Source organism: Rhincodon typus, chromosome 3 (genome assembly GCF_021869965.1).
Source record: "Rhincodon typus isolate 14 chromosome 3, sRhiTyp1.1, whole genome shotgun sequence".
NCBI lineage: Eukaryota > Metazoa > Chordata > Chondrichthyes > Orectolobiformes > Rhincodontidae > Rhincodon > Rhincodon typus.
Genome location: NC_063334.1, coordinates 30,510,874 through 30,535,935, shown reverse-complemented (window position 1 = coordinate 30,535,935; position 25,062 = coordinate 30,510,874). Strand labels below are relative to the sequence as shown.

The window sequence follows — 25,062 nt, the reverse complement described above, 5'->3', positions numbered from 1 at the left end:
ATACACAACTGCCAGGCGATGACCATCTCCAATGAGAAAGAAACTAACTAAAACTTCTTGACATTCAATGGCATTGCCATCATTAAGTATTCTACTATCAATTATCATGGGGGTTACCATTGACCAGAAACTCAACTGTCAGTTTTGGGTCCTGTACCTAAGCAAAAATATGTTAGAGTTGGAGGGGTCCAGAGGAAGTTTACAAGAATGATCCCAGGGATAAAGGGTTTGTCATATGAGGAGTGGTTGAGGACTCCTGGTTCAACTTGATGGAGTTTAGAAGGATGAGGGGGAGAATTTCATTGAAACTTACAGAATGCTGAGAGGTCTGGATAGTGTCAACATGGGGAAAATATTCCCACTCGTAGGAGAGACTAGAACAAGAGGGCACAGCCTCAGAGTGAAGGGACATCCATTAGAACTGAGATGAGGATGAAGCATGGTTAACCTGTGGAACTCATTGCTGCTGAAGGCTGTGGAGGCCAAGTCTTGAGCGTACAGTGGGTTCTGACATAACACATTAGTTCCATTCTCATGTGAGCTCACATTACCAGAAAATCATGCAATAACCACCACATTCAAAGTGATGGGGATGGAATCGCGTTATAGCCGAAGGGAAAGTTTGCATTCTACAAATAGCATGCTATAATTCTTCAATCACATTAAACCAATTCATGATGAAAAACACACGTTATATCAGAACTGACTGTATTTAAGACAGAGGTCTTGATTAGTAACGGAGTCAAGAGTTATGGGGTGAAGGGCAGGAGAATGGGGTTGAGAAACATATTAGCCACAATTGAATGGTGGAGCAGACTTGATAGGTCGAATGGCCTAATTATGTTCCCTTATCTTATGATCTTATTTATCTTATGGATGAGCCATATAAATAGTGTGGTAACTAGGCTGTTAATTCTACAGCAAATTACTCACCCCTCTCTTTCCCCAAAAACTGTCCATCATCTACGAGGCATAAAACAGGAGTGTGAAGGAATACTCTCTACTTGCTTGAATGAGAACTGTTCCAACGAAACTCAAGACGCTTAACACCAGCCAGGACAAAGCAGTCCACTTGACTGGTACCATATCCACCACCCCCAAAATTCATTTTCTGTGCCACCAGTGCATACTATTGAACTGTAGCAATCCACTAAGGTTCCTTCCACAGCACCTTCCAAACTTGCAACCTCTTCCATCCAGAAAGATACTAGCAGCAGATACATAAAAACACAACCAGCTGCATTTCCTTTCCAAAACTCATGCCATTTAGACTTGGAAAGAAGTCACTATTTAGATACACTCAATGACTTGGCCTCTATAGCCTTCTGCAGCAAGAAGTTCCACAGGGTTAAGTACCCTCTGGTTGAAGAAATTCTTCCTCATCTCATTTCTAATGGACGTCCCTTCACTCAGGCTGTGTCCTTAAGTCCTAGTCTTTCCTACTAGTGGACTTCTATTATAATTGGGGGACTCCCTTTCTAGTCAGTATCTTCACCATATGGACTGCAGTGGATCAAGAAGGTGCCTCACTGCCTCCTTGTCAAGGACAATTGGGATGGTCAACAAATGCTGGCCTTGTCAACAGTGCGCAGATTCGCATGAATGAATAAATAAAACACATCAACAATATCCATTCGGACACTGAACAACAGGACTTCATAGGTGGAAGCACGTTAAATAAGAGCAGTCTCGCTGACAGGGAAGTTTCAGTTGGATGCTCTTTGAAGGAGTTGAGATTACCACAAGGATCAGATTATCAAAATTGCAAGGGGTTCGAGTGATCCAACTCGATCCTGCTGAGGTGCTGAGCAGGCTGTGGAAAATAAGCTGAGCTGCGTTAATCCCTATCAAAGAAGCAGTGCTGGGAATGTCCATTGGTGCAATCAAGCGGGGAGTTGAGGAAGGGTAATACCTGAAACGTTGACTGCTCCTTTCCTCCAGATGCTGCCTGGCTTGCTGTCTTCTTCCAGCCTCCTGTTTGTCTATCTTGGATTCCAGCATCTGCAGTTTTTTTGTCTCTAACTTTCCTTTATCACTGTTGCTCAGCATTTTGACAGTGTCATGACCTGGGCATAAGCAATAGCCATCCGGATAGGCACTGAAGGAAGGGTGGTGTCATGGAAACAGGCAAGAGAGGGGAAGCAAATAGTAAAACTTTTTAAAAGCAGCGCTTTTACCATCTGGACACATCTGAGCTTCATCATGGGGCAGGCTGAGTCTCAGGGGGGAAATTTGCAGTAGACGACTGAGGGTGTGTTGACACACTGCTAAATCGCTGCCTTTTTACTAAAGTACAGCGATTAGGTGAAGTAATATCTCAGTGTAAACATTTCTGGGTGTGTTTGGACTGTGTGGACAGATGCATATTTCTCTGGCACCGCCTCATGTACCCCGTTCCGTTTCCTTTGCTTGGACAATTGCAAATTCAAAAAGAGCTCAGCTGATCCGGCAAGAAAAAAAGATCCGACCAGCTTTTGTGAGTGAGTCAGGAATGGGGAAGTGCCGTTCTTCCGTGTTCAAGTTGGACACAAGGCAACTCTTTCGGATCGTTCTGTGAGCTAGGGGCCGTTCTGGGTCACTCCTGGCCGCTGGCTTTCTATCAAATGAAACAGGCGTCAAGTTGCAATCGAAGAGAATGGGGATGTGTCGTAAACTGTTCTCCTCCGTCGAAATCCTTGTAGGTTTGCACCAGATTGCTGGTGCCTTCTACGACACTGCGCTGTTGATGCTGGTCCACGAACGCTCCAGATCCAACTCCACAACAACTGGTAGCCAAGACCAGCAGCAAGGCGCAATCTCTCAGTTCTACATGATCTACATCCCCCTGTTGAAGATTTCCTCTCTCCCCATTGCCTACCTCCTGGCTAGTAAAGGTGACAGGAAGGACAGGAAGATCACCATTTGGGTGCCCCTGGTGGGGTACCTGGTGTCCAGGTCTCTGCTGCTCTTTGTGATCCTTTTTGATCTGCCCTTGCAGGTGATGTTTGTCACTGCTGTCCTGAATGGTCTGAGCGGGGATTCGACTGCTTTCCGGGCTGGGGTCATGGCAATGGCCTCAGACACCTCCTCACAGGAGAAGAGATCCATCAGACTTAGCAGAGTTGAGTTGACCTATGGAGTAGCAGGGATGATTGGCAGCATCGCATCCGGCCACCTCTTTATTTATTTCAAAATCTCGCATGCCCAGGGTGCTGGGCTGACGGCCTGCAGTTGTGTTTTTTATGCTCTAAGCTTAGTTTATAGCATCTTTGGGCTAAAACCCGCACAGATTGGAGCTGGTGGCTACCGCAACCTGTTAGATCAAGGAGAGCAGGAAAATAATGTTCGAGTTCCACAAAACACAGCTTGGAATCAATGTCAAGACGAAAGCTCAATGTTATTTCCTAATCAGAACAATGCAAGGATTCAGGGTATTCTTGGAGGTAATATGTCCATGGATAAGATCACACTCTCACTGCTGTTCACAGCTGGAGTTTTGTATGGTTTGGGTGTGACTGGTGGAGTGGATGTGCTGCCCATATTTGTACTAAAGGACCCTCTGAATTGGAATGCTGTCTGGGTCGGTTATGGCAATGCAATGGGGTATGCTAATCTTCCTCACCAGCTTCCTGGGAGTTTGCGCTTTTTCCAAATATTTGAGGGATACTTCTTTGATTGTGATGGGAATGGCGTCATTTTCCATTGGGATGTTGATCATGGCCTTCACAAAGTGGACGTTTCTTTATTATATTGGTGAGTTATTTCATTGGCTGTGTTTCTCGGTTTTTCTGGACTGAACTGGTTTAGGGTACAAATGATATCATGCACTGTGTCATGTAGGGTGAGGTAAGGAGTCATGTCTGTAATTTGTAGTTACGGAGAGAAAAATGTATCAGTTCCAAAATTAACACTCGGCTTTTGCTTAATCTATTGTAGTCTAATTACACTATCCTGTTCTCTTCCTACATTTTTCACAATATTTATACTTCAAGCAATTAGTTTCTAGACGGTATTTAATGCCACAGTCTCGAATATGGCTTTTGGCACAAAAACATCTTCTACCTCTCAATATCAAACTAAAGATTTTGTTTACTTTTTAGTTCACCTTGTCTTCTTGAATTGCCAATTTTCTGTGAAGCAAATTCCTCTACACCTTGCTGTTTAGTGTATTTTTTTCATATTTTATCCATCATATCTGCCATCTACCTCTCCATTAGGGAGGTGATGGCATAGTGGTAATGTTATTGGCCTTGTAATCCAGAGGTTTGGGCAATGTTTTGGTGGCATGGTGTCTAATCCCACCATAACAGGTAATAAAGTTTGTACTCAATTACATCTGGAATTAAAAGCTAATCTAATACCAACCATGTAAGCTTTGTCAACTGTTATAAAAGCCCATTTGGTTCAATAATACTCTTTAGGGAAGGAAATCTGACATCCTTACCGTTTGGCCTACATGTGACTACAACCCACAGCAATGTGTTGACTCTGAAATGGTTGAGCAAGCTATTCAGTTTAAGGGCAGTTAGAGATGGGCAACAAATGCGATCCATGTCAGCAATGCCCTCATCCCATTCAAGAATAAAAAAAATCACTGAGGTGCTGTATCAATGCATGACTTTGATATCATGCATCATCCTCATGCTGTTGTCAAGGTGAAAGCAGGAATGTAACAGTATGGAAACAATATATCAAGTGGAGTTATTTGATACAGAGGTAAAATCACTTAATTGGTGATATGGAGTGTCAACACCAGAAGCCTAGTCTGAAATGAACACCCATAATCACACTAGAACTTGCTGAAGAGATTCACTAGATCCTCCTGAACCCGCTATTGTTTATCTTGCAGCTCGAGTTGTGATGATGTTTGCCCTTATTCCACTGCCTACAATACGATCTGTGATTTCCAAGCAGATGAAAGACAACTCATACGGTTAGTATCGTAGTAATCTTTGCCAGGTTGGAAAATAGCCACTTGTGCCATCGATTTTTTACTACCATTAATGGGAATGAAAAGTAAACATTTTTAACAACTTAATTTCTTGATGCAATGCTGCTTTTCTTCATTAAACAGGTCCTCACCTATGCAGTATTCTGGGTCTGTATTTGGGAAGATGTTCTTTTCTCACCTTTTTACCAGTGCTACTGCAAAGGCTCTAGCCACCTGTAACTTGTTCTTCCCCAGATATGGTGACAAGTGCATTTGCAGCCATATACGTGCACCCATTTCTTGCCCACTGTTCTAGGGACTTATCTGGCCGGGAAGCACCCAAAATTGTAACTGCACACTGGATTAAAAACAGAGTCTGGGCAACATTTGGCCTAATCTACCTGGCCAAAACCTGATTGGAGTGGGTCAAAGAAAAGAGAGTAAAATCAAGTAGAGTGGACAATCTGCCCCCATCCATTTCCGACCAGGTTAATATTTTCCCTGGTTAACCTCTGGAGATTTGCATTAACTCTGTAATACCTTTGTATTACCATCTTCCCACAGAGGCCCATGTATATTGGCTATTATGTACGCATAGCTACCATTGAAAAGAAAAATAGTGGATGAAGTATAACACTTGAATCCAGAAACTCAACATTTGAGTCTTGTACTTGTTTTGGAGGTGGGGAATTCAGCAGACATTGACAAAATTGTTTCCTGGATTGAGAGAGATATCCTCTCCATTTTGATTTAGTCCCTTCCCACTCTCCCTACCCCTCATTCCCACATCACCTTTTTTTAAAACAGTGCCCATGACAAGCTTTGCAATGTAAACTTTTCATTAGCTGCAAGGGTGATTAGTGGTAGTGGTTAATAATTAAAAAACAAACAAGTCACCATGATGTGGTGGTGGAAAAGTTGATTGGTTGTGCGAGATAGCACATCTGGATAGAACATAAATAAATAAAGTCTATGAAAGTTACTTAAATCATCTGCATCTTTAGGAAAATAAGAGGTGGTCTTATTAAAGCATTCTGTGGGGCTTGCTGCGTTGGCGTATGGAGAATTTCCCATTGCTACAGAAGTCAGAACTAACAGCAATTCTCAAATAGGAGGTTGATCATTTGAGATTCAGATGATGAGAATTCTTTTTTAGACCAAGACAACATAAATATTTATGTTAAGTATTTGAAATTCTCTACTCTAGAGAACTGTTGATGCTCAGTTATAGAATATATTTGAGAGAGAGAGAGAATGATGTCTTTTGCATATGAACAGAATTAAGGGACAATCAAAAATTGTGGAGGAACGCAGTTGCTCAATGGTTTAACACTGCTTCCTCACAGCACCAAGGACCCAAGTTTGATCTGCCGTTGGGTGACTGTGTGTAGAGTTTGCACGTTCTCCGTGTGTGTGTGGTTTCCTCCCGCACTCCAAAGACGTGCAGATTAGGTAGGTTAGCTATACTAAATTGCCCTGTAGTGTCCAGGATCAGCTAGGTGGGTTAGCTATGGGAAATGTGGGGTTACAGAAAGGGGGTGGGTCTGGGTGGGATGCTCGTTGGAGGGTTGGTGTGGACTCAAAAGGGCTGAATGGCCTGCTTCCACACCGTAGGGGATTCTATGATAAGAGATAAATCTCATTGAATGGCAGAACAAGGTTTGAGGGAGTGTGTAACCTATATCTTATGTTCTTCACTCTTATTTGAAGGAAAGCTGTTTGCCATACTTGAGATTTTACTCAGCGTGACGGGAGTCATTGCTTCAATCATATTCCTTACCATTTACAAGTCAACAAAAGACTGGTACCCTTCCATCTCTTTTGGTCTGTCTTCTGTCATCAGTTGCCTGGGAATCATTCCCATGATGTGAGTAAAGTGGAATCATTAATATAATTGAAGTTCTACAGCTACAGTTACAGTTAAAGTGAGGAATGATGTTTTATCATGATGACATTTCCAAACCATTGGGTTTTGCAAAATGAACGAGGAAAGCATATAGGGGAAGAGGTGGTGGGCAATCCTAAACACATGTAGATGGAGGCCACATGATTAAGGAAATTGGAAAGAGGAAGATCAACTTTTTTTTAAAAAACTTAGTAAGCGGTGATCTAGAAAGCAACACTTGAAGGACTGATAGGAGCAGGCTCAAAAAGTAACTTATTGTCATTTGAAGAACAGTAGCAAAGGAAATAAATTAGAAGGCTTTGCAGAAAGATCAGGGAGAACGGAAACTAAATCAGAAAAGAACCAGAAAACTGATAGTGCAGGAGTAAGCCATGTGGCCCACTGTCTTTCAGTAATAGATTCACACTTCATGGAACTGAATTTTAAGAAGCACAGACCACATGAACAATTTATTGAACTCACATTTTCACAGATGCTGCATTATGGGGGCTTACTGACTCACTGGGGGACTGGTGGATTTCAGAGGATGAAGTGCAGAAGGGCATGCCTAGAGCAGGACCAAACAAGGTGTCAGGCTAGCAAAGCCAGGCAATACACGCTTATTAACTGCCTGGAATGCCCTATGCCCTCTATTGAAAAGCCTTCAAAAAAAAATCCAGATAGCAGATATCTCAAACCATTCCTCTAAGGTTATGAATGTCAGGGAGCTCAAGGGAAATATATAATGTTACCTAATTCTCATCAAGGATATAATGGGCAAAGATAGGCGAGACACAGATCAACAACATAGAAAGTAGAGGGCAGAACGTGTGGCTTTTTCCCATTTTCTCAGATTTATGTTTGCAAACACTTCATTTTCAAAATTCAGAGATAGGAAGAACTGCAGATGCTGGAGTTAGAGATAACAGTGTGGAGCTGGAGGAACACAGCAGGCCAGGCAGCATCAGAAGAACAGGAAAGTTGACATTTCAGGTCAGAAGGGTCCTGACCCAAAACGCCAACTTTCCTGCTCCTCCAATGCTGTCTGGCCTACTGCATTCCTCCAGCTCCACACTTCTCATTTTCAAAATTCAGCCTGTTGCAGATTTTGAAATTAGTATTCGCTTGCTCCTATTGTGATCTATAGACTTGTAATATATGCTACTTCATTTGCAGCTTTGTGGAACGCAGATTGCACAATGTTCTGTAACACTGGTGTGAAACATGAGATTTGACGAAAGAAGCACGTACATAGTGCAATTATTGTACCAGAATATAATCAAGGTTTCCTTGCCACCAGAAAACTCTTGCCATCATATTGCACAGGATAAGATCAGGGTCATAAACAAGGTCTGGTTCATCTGCTCCCTTTAAGATATTACTCCAATGTTCCATACGCCTACTTCAAAATGCCTGAAAGAATATCACCTCCAAAAGCTGAGAGGGTGTAATCTGTGATGATACTATAGCTTTCAGAAGTGTATTTTTTTTTGTGAAGAAAGTTTGAGACAGAGGTATCAAGTGGTCTACTCAAAGCGAATAAAGTAAGCAGCTTATGAGGCCTCGGGTTTATTTAAGTTAGAACAATAGAAGCAGCGTGAATGGGTAGACCAAGCTCCCAAAGAACCAGCATTTTTAGTTTTAGCTTTCTCATTTGGTGGAATATTGAAACTGGATATGGAAGCTCTTATTCTTCTGTTACAGCTAAAAGCTAGGGTCCTCTTCTGGGTGCTAGAATTGTCTGCGAGACAATCTCTAACTGAATTTGCCTTTGTCAGGAGTGTTTATGGGATATAATCATATTGGAACAGATAAATAGTAGTGGTTAATGTACATATTTTGTTAAGCCATTTTTTAAAATTTTTGTCTGTTTGTATTTTAAACTATAGTGCCAATATAAAAAAGTGTGCTTTGTTTAAAGTTGAGTTGCTTGCCCAATGGAATTGCATATGGAAGGCAACACTTTACTTACCTTTAAAATAAAAAAAAAAAACAATAATATTTTGAAGGGGTTTGGTCTGGTCTGGTCCATGACAAATTGGAGGCTTATCTGTGATCAAAATTTCTATCTCCAGGTTGGGTTTAGGATAATTAGATTGAAAAGGCAGTGAGTGGTGAGTGTTGGGTGAGAATTTTCTTAAAAATTTCTGGTAGTGCAGTTGGTTGGTTCAGTGTGTACCTTGTGTCAGAGTGGCTCTTTCAGCAACTAAGTTTCCTGAGAGTGGAAGTCATCATTTTGGGAGTTTTACAGCAAGTGAGCAAGGCAAGGCAAGGCAAAGCAAAACAAAGCTTTTGAAATTGGCAGACAAAGTTGGGTGTGGGGGGGGGGGGGGGGGGAGGAGGAGTTGAGACTGTTTAATCAAATGGTTGAGAAAACACAAACAAGAACATGTGGAAGACAGAATGGATGTTTTTAGTTCAGAGAAATTAACTGAATTACAAAGATTACAAGTTATATCAAAAAGCATACACAGAAGAATCTGGGTGTATCCCAGCTAAAAGGATTCTAGAAGAGTTACTCCAATATTTTACAAGATATGGACTATGCACAGAAATACAAGCAGATCAAGGGTCAAATATTACGCAAAAGTTATTCAGGCAAGTTATGGATAGCTTAGGAATAAAACAACTCAAATCCACTGCATACCATCCAGAAACACAGGGAGCATTAGAATGGTAGCATCAAAAACTTTAAGAATCACGTTGAAGGCTTATAGTCAAGACTAGTCAAAGGGTTAGGATGAGGGAATTCCATTTTCACTAGGTGCATCCCAATTGCAAAAACAACAACTAAATTCAGTCCATTTGAATTAGTTTTTGGGCAGGAGGTAAGAGGACCACTGAAATTAAGGATAAATTGGTGAGTCAGAGACCACACATTTGGACAGTGTCAAATTTTAGGGAAAGGTAAATGGAGGGGTGAGTTTGCTGGACAACATTTGAAATTAGGAAAGCAGACAAGTAGTCAAAAATGCACACTATGCTAGTGGAGATAAAGTGTTGTGTTATTCCCAGTGGTAGGTGAACCATTTAAAAGCAAGGTTTAGTAGGCCTTATCAAATTGAAAGGAAATGGAGGGAGGTGAATTATTTGACAAGAATGCCAGATCGGTGGATAACCTGACTATCATGTGAATATGCTGAAAAGGTATTTTTTATAGGGAAGGAAAGCAAAAAAAGGAGAATATATTGCTGGTTATAACAGAGTGAAAAACTAAGACCAGATATTCTGAATTGGGCATTCTTCAAATCAACTTGGACGATGAGGAAGCTCCCAAGTCGGGATAAATTGAGTTACCTTCCAGAGGAAAATCTAAGTGACCAGAAAGCATTATTACAATCACACGTATAAAGCTGGGAAGTACAAATCTAATTATGCATGTAGATGTAGGAGTTGTTGTTCCAATTAAGCAACATCCTTATAGACTTAACCCTCTGAAGTTGGCACAGGTTTAAAAAGGGAGATTGAACACGTACTCAAAAGACAATATAATCAAAGTGAGTTGCAGTGAAGTGAATGGAGCTCACCCATAAGTAAGTGGTGCCAAAAGCAGATGGTACTTGATGATAGTCCATACAATCGCAAAGTCAATACAGTCACAAAATCTACTTTTGCCAAGGGTGTTTATGGGATGTAACTATATTGGAACAGTTCATTTGTAGTAGTTATTCTTTTAAGCATTTAACGAGAGTTAGTTAAGCCGGTTTTATTTTGTCTAGATTTTAACTTACGTAAAAATGGTGTTTCGTTTAAAGTAGTTTCACCAATCAAATTGCAACTGGAATGCAACGTGTTACACTGATGTTTAACATACAATAAAGTTAGGGTCTAAGCTAAGCTATCTTAATATATTTTGAGGGGGTTTAAGTCTGATCCATAACAAAATCGCAAAATCTGACAGTTTTCAGTTTGCATTCCATGTTATCCACAGTACCAAGACCATCCTGCACATTTACACTTCAGGTCTACATGTGGTAGAATACTTTGGCCAGGATGTTGTATTGAGTAACAAGGCGTCTCTCAGCACTTACTACTATGGACAAAATCAGAAACTCCAGAGGGTATGCACATATGCAGATCCTTGTGTCCAACGCATTCTAGACCACTATATGTTTCACTACATCAGAAACATGAAACGAGTTAGCTTTAAAACACAATGTAAGGGTTAAAGTTGCATTACATACTGACTGGGTCCCCACTTCATGTCAACCCTGGTGTATTTAAATGTTAAATGAAGTTTGAAACAGTGAAAAAACAAAATTGTTACCAGTCTCTGGAAAAGTTTTTAATTTTACAAATGTGAAGATTATGCTTTGTTTTTCAAGATTTTACTTTTTGGCACTGTATGATTTTATAAAGAATTAAAATATCCAAAAAAGGTCTTTCATTGTTTGATTGAAGATATAAATTCCAAAAGGATTAACCAGCATCATTTCCTCACTGACTGCAAAATCTTTCACTCTCCCGTTGCATTTAACATGACTGCATAATACCATTTTCATCCTGAGTGGGATAGCCTGTAATGGATCTACTCCAATTTGTACCAATACAGCTTACACTGCTCCATTGCTACCTCCCTTCCAGAATCAACTGCCCCTTCCTTTCCCCCTAGAAGATCTACCCCCAATGTAATACATTGTCGCTAAGGAACAAGTCTAGACTGACAGCAAATGACAGTACATTGTCATGGCATCCCATCTAAATAATTAAGAAAGACAAAATTCCTTTGTAGGAAGGTAGTGATAATGACAGGACCAGTAATAGAGGCTCAAGCTAAAGATCTGTGAACAAGTGCTAAATTCTATCACAACAGATAGAAAAATTGAATTCAGTTTATAAATCTAGAGTTACAATCTAATGACAACCATGAAACCACTGATTATTATAAGTCACACATCTAGTTGGGGAAAGAAATCTGCTGTCCTTATGTAACTTCAGACCCACAATGTCGATGACTCAAACAGCTAGAAAGTCAGTTTTATCAAATCAAGGGTCAAATTTTGAAGACAAATTATTATTTTTTCCCCCAGAGCCTTGGAACTCTTTAAAATGTGGTGGATGTAGAGGCTTTGAATATTTTTAAAAAAGAGCTAGATAGATGCTTAATAACACAGTGGGTGAAAGGTGATCAGAGCTAGGCAGAAATGTGGAGTAATCAGAATAGGCATGATCTTATTAAATAGCAGAGCAGGTTCAAGGGCCTAACACTGCTCATTAGTTATGTTAACTCAAATTGCTACAAAGCCCAAGGAATAGAACTGTATGGACCACTCACTGTTGTCCTCCTCCCTTGTCACTGGGAGGAAAAATCCTGGAACTCCATTCCTAACATTGTGTACCCATACAGCAAGGAAGGCAGCAGTTCAGAAATTGGCTCACCACCGAAGGACAGTCGGGGTTGGGCAATAAATGCAGGTCAACCAGTGACACTCCCATCCTATGAATGGATTTTTACAAAAATTGCTTCAGATTCTTGCCAGGTGAGGTCCAGTTTTATCTCATCATTTCACCCTTGCTGCAAATGTATGCCAAATCTCGTTACACACCGAAGTCAGCCACGCCTTCAGCACTTCTACACTCTCCCTGCCAGTCACCCACTATAATCATCCAAAATTCCAATCTTTAACTGCCTTGGCCTAGTTTTTAAAAGCAAGATACAAGTAATGGCAATGCTACACAATAACACTATAACAGACTGACAAACAGCTCAATCTTTTACAGAAATGTGCTCCTGAAAATTACGTAAAAGGAACAACCCTCTTCACATTTTTTAAACCCTTAACCCCATCCTATCTTCCACAATGGAATCTGATTGTTTACACATTAAGCCCCCATTGAAAGCTATTTCACATTAAGTTCCCATTGTAGTTTGTTTTTATTAAAGAACAGCAGTTTATGCTGTAAGAAAACCTGCAAGTCAGCATCCCTTTTGAATTTGTTGCATTAACAAGGCACTTGTCCTAATCTACAATTCAAATGAACAAGGCAGAAATAACAGCCAATTCAGACAATTGCCTGTATATGGTTTTATAAACCACCTATAAATCAAGTGGATGCTTTTAAATTATTTGTCAATGTATCAATTTGGCTAATATTTTATTCTCAAAATAAAAAGAAACATGGAAACAAATACTTAAGAGGTATTGGTAGCACAAGGGATTGTGTTACAGGATTAATGACCTGTTCAAATCCCAACAGAAGGAAATGTGCTATCTTTAGCTAGTCTGGCTGACATGCAATTCTAGACCACAGTGTGGTTGAATCAGAACTTTCCTCTGAAATGGTCTCAGCAAACCAGTTTATTCCAAAAGATTGTCACCTTCTGAAATGAAGGATAGGCAACATGTTAATATTACCAATAACAAGCATACTTGGTTAATTGCCCATCAACCTATTTTGCTATTCAATCATAACTGGATGTTGGGTGTTCAAGTTTGAACTAAACATAAATGCACATTTTATTTTTTCCTTCCATTTTGATAGTGGCATAAGTTTAGTCCTCTTTTGGAAGTATCTCAACTTAATTCCTCCAGTAAACCCACCACACAATCAAGGTAGGACACATTGTATTGTGGTTATGGTTAACTCTAAGGCTTGGCCTAATGATTGAGTACATGCACAAATACTACCATAACACACTTTTTTAAAAAAAAAGTTTCAGGAATACCAATATTTTTCAAGCGTTTAAAATTGTAAAAAAGGAGGATATTTTCCACTTCAGGGGTCTTCAAAAGAAATTTGGCACATGTTGATAAACCAGATTATCATGTTCAACCAGATTATTTCAGATGCATTTAAAAGAAGAGAGCTGAAGTTAAAGATCAAATCAGGATGGGTGTGGAGGAGAATGAGACAGAATGTGGAAACAAAACATTTTCTGTCATTGATATTTCAAAGTCAGTGGCTCCAAAGTTTGTAGTTGGCACTTGCTACTCAGAAAACGATAACAGGTTGAACTTGAATATAAGTTTTATTGGTCCAAATATTTAAAAAAAATCAAAGATAAATGCAATATCAAAAACTGCACACAATATTGTGAACATCTTTACAGTACATATTTACACAATCTCAGCTAACCATGTGGATCGAGGGTCAAAACTGCAAATACTGGCAAATATTCTTTAAAACACTTTACTTGGGTTCAAAGCTCATCATTGCAGGAGAAAAGCCTTCACTACAACTGGGCAGTGGTCATACACCAAGATGGAATGATCTAGTACAGATGCAAAACAAAATCCAACCATTTTAAAAATCTGCAACCCTTTCCAACAAAAGGTAGCAAGTCCATACAAAGGCAGCAACTCGCAACTAACACTTCAAAAGAATGAGTGTGCCTTACAGTGAGTTGATTATTCTAGTGTTGAGCTGTTACAGGATTCAAATCATTTTAAAGTCTATTAAACACTGGAAAATAAAAGCTCAATTAGCACCATTACTAAAATGTGTTGGAACTGGAGATTAGGAATTATAATTGTAAATAACTTTCCAAGATTTCTTACAAATCCCTGAAGTGAACAATGACCCTTTCACAAATCATTAAATAATGCAACACCACAAATTACTTTCCAAACATTTTAATTACAAAAACTACATGAAACAATCTTGCTGTATGCTCTGCCCTTCAACTACCCATAGAACAAACAAAAAAAGGAGGTACATATCCAGCATTTGCAGGTTCAACAACATTTTGCTGGAGTCTGGAAGTGGAATAAGAGCAGATATTATGGGTCAAATCATAGGCTGACAAACCTAGAATTAGTTGCTCAAAACATTGAAACAAGTTCAGTCATTCACAGGAAGGGGTCTCAGTTTAACTCCTTCAGTAAACCCATGGCTCCATCAATGACAGATGTAATAGTATTCTGGATATGGTTACTTCAAAGCCTTGGGCTGATTTGATTGGGTGGGGTGCACAAATTTTACAGATTGCAGGAATTTTTTCAACATCTAAAATTGTACAAAGTTATTTTCTACATCAAATGCACACTTACAGTATCAAATTTCATTTGAAGACCTTCGAACACAAATCAGATTACCACAACCATGCTATTTCAGATGCAGGAATAAATGAGAGATGTGCGGGATTAAGTTGAAGTACGTCCACAGCTCAATCTGGGATAACAGGTGGATATTGCAGGTGAATACTGCAGGTGAATCTGGAGATGTTTGAATGGCCAAAAATGTCCTTCTCATCCACAATACAATCTAATAAAAGTAAACACGATTACTTTCATTTTGTTTCTATATCCAAGTCTTGCTATAAAGACTTGAAGTTTTACTTTGCACTCAGCAGGGCAAGCACATAAGAAACCAGCCCTGAAAAAACAAAACCCACTCTATATATAGAGTAGAAAAATGTTGAGTTGTTGGGTCAGTTGTGAGGATGTATGGCCAGTGTACCAGAACATGCTGTTTGACAGTCTGCCAGTTAGAGTGCCCAAGAAATACTAGCATAGATAAGCAGAAGGTAGTGAACTGTCAATCCTCATTTTCAGAGCAGGTCAGTGGACCGATTGATCAGGGTATCATCGTGGGAATGCGACCTTGAGCGGGACAAGTGTATGGAAATTACCAATTAAAGTGCAGTGCACAATTTACTGTATAATATTTGTTGCCTCTAGCATGAATAAATGTGAACCCAGCTGATGACAACCTTAGATTAGTTTCTGGTTTAATTCCACTCAATTATTACACATTATCTAATAAAACCACATCTAGTGTCAGACAGTACTGCCAGTGCAGACAGTTGCACTTGTGGTTACAGGGAAAGGTACCAGGTGTGGTGGAGAAATTGGTGTGGAATGTAGAGCTGACAAGAGTTGCAGAATGAAAGCATAGGCTGGTTGAGCATAACCAGCACACTTCCCAGTGCAAATGGTCAACAGAACATCTGTTTGATGCAATCTGCCAATTAGGATTATGGCCTATATACTGGAACATGTGATACAGTGCCAATTTCAGCACTTGCAATACCATGTAGTCTATGGTCCAGTGACTGGTGAAACACACACCACATTCATCATTCACAGTATGCAGGATCATGCTCAACCAGTTTGTCTGCAATCCTCTAACATCATGCCCAGCATTGGGTGCTATTCAGCTGTTGGATGACACCAACACCATGCACAAAATAATCTAGACTGCAATAAGAAATATACAGAAAACATTTTAAATCAGCTGAGCTTACACTAATGATGCATTTACATGTACTAAATGTAGTTGAAAGTTTGCACTCAAAACAGGACAAATGCAAGAGCTCTTAAAATTTCCAAATGCCCAAAATTATACTGTGGCAAAAAAAAAAAAAAGACACGGTCCTGAAGATGTGCAATATCAAATCTGGATTTCAAAAACTTATAATGAAAGCAGTGACAACTTGAGAAAAGACATCTCTGGAAAATGAAGGGATGCTAATTTGCAATGGTGATGCAAAATGGCAGTCTCAATGTATTTCTTGGAGACTGGATCTATGCTGACTTCAACAGACAATAAATCTGAAAAATGCAGAAGACTACTTCCTATAATATTAAAAGCAGCATTAAGTCATGCAGCCAAAATTCATCAGTTAGAAGCAGGACATGAAAATATAACCACCAAAAGGGCTGTGTAAAGACATGAAACCATAATTAGGATAAACTGTGCAGAAGGGAGTTAATCAAAACCACCTTTTAGAACATACATTGTAGGTAGAGGAAATACAAATCAGGCCACACCAAAAAGATATTTCCCTCCCCATCCTTGTCCACTTTCTGCTGGGGACCTTTCATTTTGCAACTCCCTTGTCAGCTCTACATTCCACACCAACTTCTCCACCACATCTGGTACCTTTCCCTGCAACCACAACAGATGCGACACCTGCCCCTCACTTCTGTCCAAGGCCCCAAAGTCCTTCCAGATCCAGAGAATCACCTGCACTTCATGCAACCTGCTCTGCACATACCACTCAACTAACTCAACTTTCCAGTTACCATCCATTTTAATTCCTCCTCCCCCCACACCGACTCCACCAGCAACATGCCCATCCTTGGCCTCCAATGTCAGAATGAGGCCAAATGTAAACTGAAGAAACACCCGATATATTTTGCTGTGACAGCTTACAGCCCAACAGCCTAAATATTGACTTCAACTTCAAAATCCCTCCAACACCAGCCTTATGCAACGTGCAGCCCTCGTCAACCTGACTTGTCCAGCTTCCTATTTACCCATCTGCTCTACCCTTCCCGCTAACCAATCACAGTACCCCCTAGCTGCATCCACCTATCACTAGCCCCCCTCCATGTACTTCTAGGCTCCCCTTCCCTGTCCCAACAAAAGGGGTTCAGCCCAAAACATTGGCTTTCCTGCTCCTCGGATGCTATCTGATATGCTGTGCTTTTCCAGCTTCACATCTATTGTGAATGGATTTTTATACTTCTAAAAATTTATTGGACTGAGTGCAATAGCTTTATTGCAATATTTGGACTGGCAGAAATTAAGTATAGTCATGAGGCAAAGCTACTCAGTCTCTCGCCATTCTAAGAGAGAAGCTACGGCTGTTTGACAAGCTTCAAGTGTTTAAAAGTCACCAAAATCAGGGAGAATTCCACAGGGGAAAAAAAAAACACTTATGATTTCCATAGTAATGCTGCCGGAAGAAAAAAAAAAACTGGAACATTTTGGCCACATTCAGTTGACACATGTACAAATCCTGCAGCTGGAACAAACTACCAGCCGCAAACGGAGCTCTTTTTCCTCCGACTTAGTATTTGGTCGGACCTACCTACTTTTAAGAGTGGTAAGTGTGGGGGGATTGAGGGCATACGTTGTTTCCATGAGCTTAATTAACCTGTCAATTTTTTTAGCCAAATTGATTTCAGAACAATAAAAGCTTAATGTCTTGCTTCTTTATAAACTCAATTGGAAACCTCTGGTTAGTTCTCTACAATCAATGCAGTGTTAAATCCATGGACTTTCCAATCCAGTCTTTCGATTTAAAAAAAAATTGTTATAAATCAAAATGAGAAGGAAACATCAGTTGTAACATTGCACATAGGACACACTGCCAATAGAGAAAGCAATGGGAAACTCCAAGCCCACAAGTAATTCAAAGGGAAAAAAAAAAACTGGGATGTATTGGATTTGTTTACTGACAACAGATGCCTGTGTATATGTTGCTTCCAGCAAGTATAAATTGAACCATGTTGAGTTCAATTGAATCGTGTAGCTATTACACACAAGATTGTTGAACAAAGTGCTGTTAAATCTTAATCACAAAACCAGACATTTAGTTTTGAATTTTGCAAGCTGACCACTTAAGTATGATTTGTACTTGCCCAGCACATATTGAAGGGGTATCTAAATTTGCTCAAATTTAGAACGTACATACCAACTTAGCCAGTGCTGGCTGACAACTTGAGCATCATGTAACAAGTATTGGTCCCAGTTTGACTTTTGCTATTCTGTTGTTTGACCTAATGAATGCATTATGACCAATGTATGCAAAATGAAAAGCATTAGCAACAATTCCTTTTTGTTAGTTTCTGAATAATCAAATTTCTCAGTAACATGTCCCCAACACTGACCAATTATAGTTAAGATTCTTCTCAGATGAATTTTAAGTCATTTTTCTCCCATGCAAAAAAGTACAAACCAGCCACTATCTAATGGTCCATTAGATAGAGATAAATGAGTGGAAAGACTGGAGTAGCACACTGTCTGGGGAGCATGAAAGTGTGACAGTAATGTTGTTACTGGGTTATTAACTTTAAGGCCCAAGCAACCCTAAGGGCAATCACTCAAATACCAGTACAGCAGCTGGTAAAATTTAATTTCAAGTAAAATAAGAAATTGAGTCCAGAAACCAAGAAACTATCAATTCTTGCAAGAATCCATCTGGTTTACTAATGCCCTTTAGTGAAGGACATTTACCTGGTGTGCCCTACATGTGATTTTAGATACAGTATTGTGGTTGACTAAACTGCCCACTCAACTTAGGGGAATTGGTAATAGCAACACCCATAATCAAAAATGAATGATAAAAGAAGCTAAGTGTAGGATATCCCTCTAACCAAGAGGAGGGATATCCTAATTCCACAGACAGGGATATTCCTTTCACCAAATTGTTTTGCAACAGCTTAAATTTGTGCAATGCAAACGTTCAACACCTATACCAAGATTTGCACCCCAAAAATAAACCTAAATAAATATTTTATAGGTCCTCTATGTAATGGTGGAAATAACTGATTGTGGATGCTTCCATTGGTATTCACCAATTGACCCTCATTCATTCACTCACAGGGGTCGATTTGCTGGCTGCTTTATCATTCATGAAATCAGATGCCTCAACTTCAGCCCACTTTAAAAATCAAGTAACAATCCACAAGGTGGATTGAATTAATGCCTGTGCATCTAAAGAGTTCAATTCCCTTCTGATTCTGCTCTATGCAACAATAACAACAGTACAAGTTTTGAATGCAAACAGTATACCCAAGTTTATTCAATGGTGTTCAAAAAAATCCACAGGTACAATATGGATTGCAAGAACTGTTGGCATTAGCACAGCACCAAAAACTGGTGTTAGGGAAAGGGTACAATATTCCATAATCCATATTGATTTTACTAAGTTGACTCCTTCATGATTTGTTTCAAAACTTCATGCTCTGATTCACAGTAAACAAATCACCTGTCCTCAAAAGAGAGGATTGCAATCACTTCAATTAACCCAAGATCAATTAGAAGTTTCAATACAGATGCTGTTAAAATATTGAATGCCACGTTTAAAAAAAACTGTAATAATCCAGAATACAGGAGGTCTCTGAATGCATAGATACATTTTAATACCTTGAAACAAGAACTTTTCCTCACGATTTGTGCCAACAAGTTAAAGTTTTAGTCACTGGTTAGTGGGCTGTACACAATGCAAGCCTGCCAGTATTGAACACTGCACTGGAATTTGTTCTTTGACAGACAAATGTACCTTGGCAACCCAACCCCAGTAGTAATTTAGGGCATTACAGTTTTAGTTACAACCTTAGCACATTCCAGAAGTCAGCAGCAGACAAAACCCACCGAGAAGGAATATTTCAGAGCACCATGTGCAAATGCTACTTGTCCATACTGCTTATGCCATTTTCAAATGGCTTCCAGTGTTTTATTTGCTCCACACTAACTTACTGAAATGTTTTTTTTACTTGATCACATTGCCTACCTGGGCATCTTCAGAAAATTAATAACTTTTGAGTGTATGTATGTATTAAAGTTTTGGCATGAAGTAAAATTACACCATGTAATACAAAGTAATCCATTTTCAGGTTCAGAAGAAAGTTAAAACACTTACTAGATTAGTACATGATTTACAAATCTGCCACCAAAACAGTCACCGTGAAGACATTCAGACAGACACTCATCTGAATAAAAATTCCTTCCCCCAATCATGAATATTATTTGATGCTTTTAAAGTGCATTATCTTCCCCAGCCAACTCTACAAGGTTGGTGGTGGTGGTCAGGTAGGCAGAGGGGTTTGGACAGGAGACCTTATGCATGGAATTGGATAAAACACACCAATTTGAGGAAATAATTTCAATTTAAAATCAGACCAGTAAATTGAAGACAAATCCGATCATGATATTAACACCTCAAAAAAAGCAGCAGGAACTGGTGGAATGGCCCCCAAATACTTTGGCATTCATTTTAATGCATTGAACTGTTCAAAGAAAAGCACACAACTCAACTTTACCCATTTTAGAAATTGCCTGGGCAAAAAGAATAATTTAAATTATCTTTTTTGCTAGCTTTAATTTTGCAGATTATGTTTTTGACATTTCTACTGCGGAATGCAACTAACCAAGCTAGAGAATTATCAGATGCCTACTTAGTCTTCTGACTAAGATATCAATGCACAACTACATCAGGGCAAGATTAAATGTGTTCACCACCCCCTCCTCAACTCTACCATTAGTCTTAATTCTGCTTGATGTCTTCAAGAGCAAAATAAAGGATTTCCTTTTTAAAATTGTTTAATGATATTCTTGTTCATTTAAAAGAGGTATTATACTCAAAAAGGCTTAAATGGGAAAAAATAAACAAACAAACACTTACAGCAGGCACAAAAGCAGCAATATAACCATGCAAATTGGCAACTTTTCCTATTCAGGAGTTTAGTGTACTGCAGTCACGGAAACAAAGCAGCTAAGGTTGCTCAAAATTTAGCCCAAAATAAACACAAAAATGTTAGCTTATACAAAAGGTTGCATGCAACAAAGGCACTTTGTATACACTCAATTCAGTAACTGTTTGTTCCCTGGGTGATCTGATAGCTAATAATATCTTATCTTTAAATATCTGGAATACTCACTTAATTCACATACAAACAGGTCTCAACAAGAAAAGGACAAGCAAGTGATAGGATTTCTTCTTGCCTTGCCCTGAAAGCATTTATCAAAAGGACATGATTTTATAAACTGACTTCATTTTTACAGACTAAACACATTACATAAAGCACATTAAGGGTGTCAAATTTTACAAAAAGTGAAAATAAAAACTTGGCAAAATTCAGGAATAGGAAAATACACAAATTAGACAATGGTGTCATTATGGGTGGAGGATACAGTACTCTAAATTGATTCACTTGTGTTTTTTAAGGAATGCAGTCAATATTCAATTAATGCTGGTCAGAAAAGGTTTCACCAATACTGTGCTACAATGGACTCACTGGATTATTTACCACTCTGCTATCATAGTGTCTAACATGCACAAGGGAACAAAGACTTGAAAACATTGAGTGTGACTACTATAAAGACAATTAAATAGAAACGAATTTACATCTCAAGTGTACTTCATTTTCTTCCCTTGTGTCTGAGGCATTAGTATCTTCAATCACTAAATCAATGCTTCAAGCTTTCCTCCATTACAGGCTTGTTCCAATCTCACCAAACCCTTCAATTGAAAAACCCCTCCACATCCAAGTGCACTCAACTGGTTAAATAGGATGCTTCAAGGAATCAAAAGTATTTCAAGAAGTGTCCAAGACTGTTTAAGTGTAACAAGTTTTAAAAAAACTACAATACATGGAAGGAACACAACCAACCATGTCAATCAGGCAAAAGATTGCCATTATAATGTTCAGCATTAAGTGGCCAGTACTCAGACTGCTGAAAGTGAGCTATTAGACAACATGCAGATGAAACAAACAAATCCTTCACTGAACAGAGCACACCTTCTGCAGACAGTCCTTGTACAACGTGCTATTGACGTGAAACTGTCTATTTGACGTTGTTTCCTCCCAACTCCCCCAAAGTGCAATATTCCAGTACTGTGAACTGGGAAAACAGCCAGTGGGCAACATGAAAGCAGAAGCTATGAGTGGCCTTCACTTGTAACTTCTGGCTTCTCTTGTAGGAGAGGAATAACCGACTCCCATGCTGCAAGGCACTGCAAATCAAAAAGATAAACATTTAAAATCTTAGCAATAATGGTAACAATAAATCCATAACAAACTCCAAACATAAATATTCAAGAAAGAAATTTCTCAAGTAGCTCAAAATTATATAGGGAAGGTTGCCATTGGGGCATCCTCCTTTTGCCTTTTTTTTTAAAAAAAACAAACAGGTGTCCAATTAATCCCACTCCCCAGTTCCTATCCAATAGACTTGTAATTGTTCATTTCAGGACTATATCCATTTTTAATTTTTTTAAAGTGACTATTGAATCCACTTCCCGTCAAACAATGCATTCCATTCTTAAATTTGACACAAAGTTGTGGAAATGTGTTTTGGCCAATTCCATAAAATTGGTCCTGTATGACACAGCGAGGTTGGACGGCTTTTCCAAAGAAATTACGTTTGTATAGCACCTTTAAATGCAGAAAACTGCCCAAGATTGATAACTTTGTTTTTGTGAAACAAAGACTGAAGGAGTTGTTAGGACAGATGACTAAAAGCTTGGTTCAAAGTGGTAGGTTTCAACTAATGTCTTCAAAAAAAGGAGTTACAGGAGATTAAGGAGGGAAACCCAGAGCTTGGGAACTAGACAGATCAACAACAGTTGCCAATGGTGAACCATTTCATGCAAGGGAATGTTCTGTGAAATAAATCACTGAAGCAAAGGACACAACTAGTTATGTTATGAACTATCCAAGATCTGAAAAGGGTCTTGATATTCATAGCAAACTGTACAACTGTGGAAACAATCTTAGGAAGATGTAGAACTTCAATTGAAGTTCTACTATTCCAAAATCAAATCAAAATGCTTTACACTCCATGACGCGAACATATTTTTAAAGCTGTTTGACAAGCCGGTCACAAAATCTGGCCTGAAGCAAGAGAGCTACTTTAGTTATCCAAGTTTACTATGCAGAAATAAGACAAAATGGGAGACTCCTACAGAAGGAAGCATTTTAAACTGCACATCAAACCAAACCAATGCATTAATTAAATTCCATGTCCTACAAGACATGAGAAATGGAAACAGGTGCAAGTCATTTGGCCTTGAATCTGCTCTGCCACTCAGTAGGATCACGGCTAATCGGATATTCTTATCTCCATTTCCCTGTAGTTTCCCCATCCCCTACTGCAGCAATAATTTTCAGAACAAGATACTTTTCAGTCTTTAAGCAGTGATTGAAGCACACAGGATTCCCAACTCTGCTAGGACTGCTCAACTCCTGAACTCATTACAAACATGATCCGAACATGGACAAAATGAGGTAACGAGGAGAGTGCCACTTTAACATTAACACAGCAGGTGACAGAGAATGGCATCAAAAGGAGACCTAGAAAAGACTGAAGTCAAAGAAAATTGGGTAGCATAGGGGTTGCTGGGATGTAGTACCCCCACAACTTTAAGTCATGCTGAGCACAAAATGACAGATGAATTTCTGAACAATTATCTCAGCCCCAAGACATCACTGCGGGAGTTTCTCAGGCCCAAACATCCGAAGATGTTCTATCAATGACCTCCCCTTAGTTGTACGATCAGAGTTGGGGATGTTCTGATGATTATACAATGTTCAAAACTAATGGCAACTCCTCCGTGAAGTAATCCACATTCATACAAAGCAAGACCTGCACAATATCCAGGCAAATTATGCTAGGCAATGGCTACCTCCAACAAGATAGAATTCCCCTTGACATTCAACATTATGGAGTCGCCCACTAACAGCCTAGGCAATACCATTAACCATTGTGGAACAGGACAGCTTTAAAACTGGGGCTATGAGCAGGTAACAGGCAGGGTTCTGCAGTAACTCCTCCCATCTCCCCAAAGTCAGTCCACCATCTAGGCACAGAGTCAGGAATTTTTCCAAAAGGAAGAGTTCTAGATTTCCACAACTCAAAAAAAAGGTGCATCACCCAACATCAAAAAAAAACAGCCGAGTTCTAATCTGAAGGCTGCCTGAAGAATTACTGAAAGAACCAGTAGTTACTGCTGGAGTGTCATTAAGGGTACCCTTTCAACACACAGGTAACAGGAAAGCATGAAGATACCCAGAAGGAGGGTTGGGTCAACTAATCAAAGCTCTACAATGTTATGAAATATTCTGTGCCCGAATAATCCAGTATAGAGTGCAAAAGAAAGGAGGAGAAGAGTCATAGGGTAGATTCAGAGTGTTGTGGGTTAACAGAATGCATCAACTAATCAATGCAGTAAAGTTATACCTTCTCATAATACTGGATGTTCTTGTCTGCCATTCCCATCAACAGCTGTCGAAAGTCCTGTCTTTTGTTGCTTTGCCACCGATCCCAGTCTGCCTTCAGATCAGCATTGAAGCATTCCACACGGTCCTGGCACTTTTCAACACTGGTTGGCGTCTTTCAGATAAAATAAATCATCTGCTTTACTATGCATAGTATCCTACAGTTTAAGTTACACAATGCTTCTTATTCCCAGACAGTACTGAACATCAAATCACAGGATAGACAGATTACTAAATCAGCACAAAAGGCTTGCATTATATAGGCCTGCATAACATTGAACTAGACTATGTTAGATTAAATGTCACTTCAGAAGAGCCAAGATTTGGATGGAGTGGGGAGGTGAATGGCAGATACTAGAACAGAACAAACAACAGTGCAACTTGGACAAAGGCTAAGCCAAAAAGCCAGACTTGGAAAACGAAATTCCAGTCATGGGAGATTAGCAAATCTTGAATTTAACACCAATTTTAAAATCATACAATAGTTACTGTACTGCTGCAAGGCTGACCATTTAGTTTACTGAATTCAGTTACTCATCCCTGATAATCACTTAACTTTGATTTGGTCTTTACAATACATATAGAAAAGTCAAAAG

The 25,062-nt window shown here is 39.3% G+C and overlaps 1 protein-coding gene and 1 long non-coding RNA gene across 2 annotated transcripts; one reads left to right on the top strand and one right to left on the bottom strand.

The window, feature by feature from the left end:
* The first annotated feature begins 2,489 nt into the window (after positions 1-2,489).
* On the top strand, positions 2,490-9,094 carry LOC109917642 (thymic stromal cotransporter homolog). Its single transcript, XM_020517484.2, is given in 5 exon segments — positions 2,490-3,589; positions 3,591-3,732; positions 4,829-4,912; positions 6,620-6,776; positions 7,971-9,094. Coding segments are annotated over 5 exon segments (1,371 nt in total). The 5' UTR covers positions 2,490-2,635; the 3' UTR covers positions 8,005-9,094.
* A 10,144-nt stretch (positions 9,095-19,238) lies between these two features.
* Positions 19,239-24,581, bottom strand: LOC125482829. The gene is made up of 2 exons (XR_007261811.1): positions 24,429-24,581; positions 19,239-22,203 (listed from the first exon to the last, which is right to left on the bottom strand). It is a non-coding gene; the product is annotated as an uncharacterized LOC125482829 (long non-coding RNA).
* Between the last annotated feature and the right edge of the window lie 481 nt (positions 24,582-25,062).